General features: G+C 43.4%; 1 protein-coding gene across 1 annotated transcript in view; it reads right to left on the bottom strand.

Moving 5' to 3' along the window:
- Positions 1-5,000, bottom strand: part of Atg17 (autophagy-related 17) — a 74,298-nt gene that overhangs the window by 41,962 nt on the left and 27,336 nt on the right. Inside the window, exons 12-15 of the mRNA XM_080280784.1 lie at positions 4,367-4,546; positions 3,745-3,866; positions 3,284-3,352; positions 1-15 (exon numbers count right to left, since the gene is read on the bottom strand). The exon at positions 1-15 is cut by the window's left edge and continues 166 nt beyond it. Of these exons, the coding sequence (XP_080136910.1) occupies positions 1-15; positions 3,284-3,352; positions 3,745-3,866; positions 4,367-4,546 (386 nt within the window). The remainder of the gene's footprint in view (positions 16-3,283; positions 3,353-3,744; positions 3,867-4,366; positions 4,547-5,000) is intronic.

Raw genomic sequence — 5,000 nt, forward strand, 5'->3', positions numbered from 1 at the left:
ATGTGTTTTGAATCGCTGAGCTCGGAAAATCGATGCTTTGTTTTGGTTCGAGGGGCTTCTGTGTCACGCCGGTCACTGCCGACCTATGTGGGAGGGAGGGAGGGAGGGAGGGAGGGAGGGAGAGAGAGAATATCATCATTATTGTTACTTTCATTACTATCATCATCATCATCATCATAATCATCATCATTAGAGTTGAGTAGAGAGAGAGAGAGAGAGAGAGAATATCATCATTATTGTTCCTATCATCACCATCATCATAATCATCGTCAGAGAGAGAGAGAGAGAGAGAGAATCATCATTATTGTTACTATCATCATCATCATCGTCAGAGAGAGAGAGAGAGAATATCATCATTATTGTTACTATCATCACCATCGTCATAATCATCGTCAGAGAGAGAGAGAGAGAGAGAGAGAATCATTATTGTTACTATCATCATCATCATTGTCAGAGAGAGAGAGAGAGAATATCATCATTATTGTTACTATCATCACCATCATCATAATCATCGTCAGAGAGAGAGAGAGAGAATATTATCATTATTGTTACTATCATCATCATCATCATGAGAAAGAGAGAGAGAGAGAGAGAGAGAGAGAGAGAGAGAGAGAGGCCTTACTTACCTCCATCACAGACGCTGAATCCATCAATCCTGTCCGATCCACTTTCTCAAATCCCTCCGCGTCAGGCTCTGTGTCCTCCCTGTAAAACAGATAGATAGACAGATAGATAGATGGACTGGTAATTAAGTAGACAGACAGACAGATAGATGGATTAATATGCAGAGGATGGAGAGTGAGAGACTGATGAGGAGAGTGTATGTGAGTGAGGTGGAAAGGGGGGAGAGGGAGGGGGAGGCCAAGGATGAGATGGAGGGATGGGGTGGTGAGGTATATGAGAGAGGGGAGGTGTGTGAGCTGGGGGGAGGGGGAGGGCAGTGAAATGGCACGGGACAGGGTGACATGGAGGTGATTTGTTTGTGGCCACCCCTTTCAGGATTAAAGAGACAAACAGATAGAAGTTGATACTGCAAAAATGTATCATCATCTATCTGTCTGTCTATCTATGCATTCATCTATCTGTCTATCTTTATATCTATCTATATCTATCTACTGTCTGTCTCTCCCTCTATCTATCTCACCCTGTATCTATCTATCTATCTATCTACCTACCCCTGCATTTATCTATTTATCTATCTGTCTATCTAACCTTCTATGAATCTATCTGTATATATCTATCTACCCCTCCATCTATCTACCTATCTATTACTCTATCTACCTACAGACGGCTCTTGATCTTCGAATGGTTCTGCAAAAAACTAAAAAAAAAAAAAAAAGTGCGAATTGATAAACGTACGCCAAATCAATCAATAAATATCCCAGGCCTTTGTCAGGTGCCTCAGAGCCTCGGAGAGTTGTTGGACGGCAAGTGGGGTGCGTTTAGGGTCAGCTAGGGGATTGTCAGCCTCTTCGTTACCCTTCAGCAGCGCCCGACCCTTCATCACTTTCATTACCAACCAGTTCCCGCAAAAACTGGCTCTCATACGCACCCGAGAATCCTGGTGCTTGATTAACAGACGCTACAGTGGTGTTGGTGAGCAGGTCTGCCTAGCGCTGGATTTCTGTTCCTCCTCCTGGTTCTGTCTGTTTCTCTGGCATCAGTAGTGATAAGAAACAGGGAAGTGGCCCTGGTGAGAGAGGGCAGTGTTTGGAAACTCCCTGTACTGTTGTTTGCAGATGATACTGTGTTGTTGAGTGAAGACGAAGGGGAGCTGCAAGGCTTGGTGGATGAGTTTGAGAGAGTGTGTAAGAAACGGAATCTAAAGGTGAATGTTGGGAAGAGTAAAGTGATGGTCTTTGAGAGAGGTGAAGTTAGTGAATGTACAGCGAGGTTGGAAGGTGAGGAATTGGAAAATGTGAGTACATTTAAGTACTTGGGTAGTGTGACGAGTAAGGATGGAGGTTTGGAGGGTGAAGTGCGTGAAAGGGTACAGCAGGGTAGAAAGGTTGCTGGTTCCTTGAAAGCAATGATAAGAAACAGGGAAGTGACCATGGAAGTGAAAAAGTTACTACATGACAGTATTGTGATACCAACTCTAACGTACGGAAGTGAAGCTTGGACATTGTTGGAAGGACACAAGTCAAGAGTGAGAGCAGTGGAAATGAGTTATTTAAGAAGAGCCTGTGGAGTCGCGTGGAGAGACAGGCTGACGAATGAGGATATAAAGGAGCGTTGTGGTGTTGATGTGGATGTGATAGGAAGTGTTATGAGGAACACACTGAGGTGGTTTGGCCATGTGGAGAGGATGGAGGGTGAAAGACTGACGAAGAAAGTGTATGTGAATGAGGTGGAGGGGGAAAGAGTGAGGGGGAGGCTGAGGATGAGATGGAGGGATGGGGTGGAGAGGTATATGAGAGAGGGGGGTGTGAGTTGGGAGCGGGGCAGTGAAATGGCGGGGGACAGGGCGACGTGGAGGCGATTTGTTTGTGGCCACCCCGAACAGGATTGAAGCGTCTGGCAATAGATAGATAGACAGTAATATTATCCGAGGCAATAACAGTAAAGTCCACAGCGTTCTTAATTGTGAACGTCTTCCAGAAATCCTCAACAGAAATCACGTCCTTGGTCGGTAGAGGAGCTGGTAGGAGGACTGGGGGAAATAGGGGGTGGAGGGATGGAGGGTGCTGGTTCATCTGCCTCACTGCCAGTGTCAATGTCACTTTCTTGGGCTGCAATTTCGGCAATTTCACGCTCACTTTCTGTCTCATGGCGCATATTGCCGTGCAGATGTACTTATAAAACAGGAGCTTCACACTGGCTATTAATTCTTGATCAAGGGGCTGAATTTTTGAGGTTGTGTTGGGGGGGATTATCCAAAAAAAGTAGCATTTTGAAGTCTACGTTCAGCTTGTGACATTTCTTTTGTGCGTTGGGGACAAGGCAAGTGTGGAGCTATTCAACTGACAGGGCAGAGATCATGTACGCTGAAGCACTTGGCATCCAGTACGTACGCTTGGGGTCTTTGTATTTACGTCTAAGGGCCTCCGTTTTGCCGATCCGCTGGCATTATGAGGTAAACAACAAGCTCTGGGGTACACCTGTGAGATGCTTAATTCCACTCGCTTCATGTGTGAAATACAAACATGAATTTCGGACAAACGGGTGAGTCTAACCGAAGTACGAAATACCGAAGTAAGGTTAATCAAATATCGAGAGCCTTCTGTATAAACCTATGCATGTCTATCTATTGCTCTTCCTATTTATCTATCTATCTACTCACTTTGGCAGGCATGGTGGCACTGTGGTAGTTGTGGTTGTTGTGGTAGTTGTGGTAGCTCCTTCACTAGTTCTGAAATTGTGGTAGTGGGCATCATCATCATCATCATTATTATCATCATCATCATTATCATCATCACCATAGTAGTAGTAATAACAGTAGTAGTAGTAGTACTGGTAGTAGTAGTAGCAACAGCAGCAGTAGTAGTAGTACTGATAGTGGTAGTAGTAGTACGTAACTATGAGAGAGAGAGAGAGAGAGAGAGAGAGAGAGAGAGAGACAGACAGACAGACAGACAGACACAGACAGATAACTACCTGGTTGTCTGAGGGGGCAGGGGTACATGCAGTAATGGTGGAAGTGATTCGTGTGATTTATAGATAGATAGATAGACACATAGATAGATAGACAGATAGATAGATAGATAGACAGATAGATAGATAGATAGACAGATAGATAAATACCTGCTTGTCTGTGGAGGCAAGGGTACTCGTAGTAATTGCGGCAGTGATTCGTGTGATTTGACCTGCAACGAGGCTAGTTCTGGCACTAACGATCGCAGCTTTGCAATGTTGTCTTCTGTCAGCTGCAACAAGGGGGGGGGGGGCTTAGTGGGTGCTCTCTCTCTCTCTCTCATTCCTTCCATTCCTCCCTCCCTCCTTCTTTCCTTCCTCTCTCTCTCTCTCAACATTTGCCTCTCTTCACATCTATATACAATCTTTCTGCTTTAACATCCTTTCTTCCTTCTCTCTCTCTCTCTCTCTCTCATTCCTTCCATCATCCATCCTTCCTGCCATTCTTTCTTTCTTCCCTCCCTCCCTCTCTCTCTCTCTCTCCCTTTCTCTCTCATTCCTTCCATCATCCATCCTTCCTGCCATTCTTCCTTCCTTCCCTCCTTCCTTTCTTCCTTCTTTCCTTCCTTCCCTCCCTCCTTCCTTCCCTCCTTCATTCCTTCCATTCTTCCTTCCTTCCCTCCTTGCTTTCTTCCTTCCTTCCTTCATTCCCTCTCTCCCTCCCTCCTTCCTACCTCCCTCCCTTCCTCTTTCCCTCCATCTTTCCTTCCCTCCTTCTCTCTCTCTCTCTCACCTTGGGCAGGGCGGTGTCAAAGGGCGGTGGTGGGTGGGTGGCAAAATCGGGCGGCAAATCGTCCATGCCGGGGAACAGGGCGGAGAGAAAATGGGCGGAGAAGGCTTGGAGGAATTGTCTCCGTACCTCCACCTCTTTCCTCCATACCTCTCCACTCTCTCCACTTAGTTGGTTAGCCCACTGGAGGGAATGATAATAATGATCATGATAATAATAATAATAATAATAATATCATCATCATCATCATAAAAATAATAATAATGCCAAGAATAATATGAATAATGATGACAATAGTAATAATAATGATAATGGCATAGCACATATTTCAATTATAATAATAATAATAATAAAAAAAAAGTAATAATAATAATAATATTATTATTATTATTATTACTATTATTATTATTATTACTATTATTATTATTATTATTATTATTATTATTAATACTATTAGTAGTAGTAAAAATAAAAATTAATGATAATACTGTAATATTATTATTATTATTATTATCATCATCATCATCATCATCATCATCATCATCATCATATGTATTTGGAGTAAAAGACTAACTGGGAGAGTATGAGTGTGACAACTGTGAGATAAGAGACTAACTAGGAGAGTATGAGTGTAAAG

The sequence above is a fragment of the Coenobita brevimanus genome, chromosome 10 (assembly GCF_032717465.1).
Source record: "Coenobita brevimanus isolate Jiangsu-jjx chromosome 10, ASM3271746v2, whole genome shotgun sequence".
In the NCBI taxonomy this organism is placed as follows: domain Eukaryota; kingdom Metazoa; phylum Arthropoda; class Malacostraca; order Decapoda; family Coenobitidae; genus Coenobita; species Coenobita brevimanus.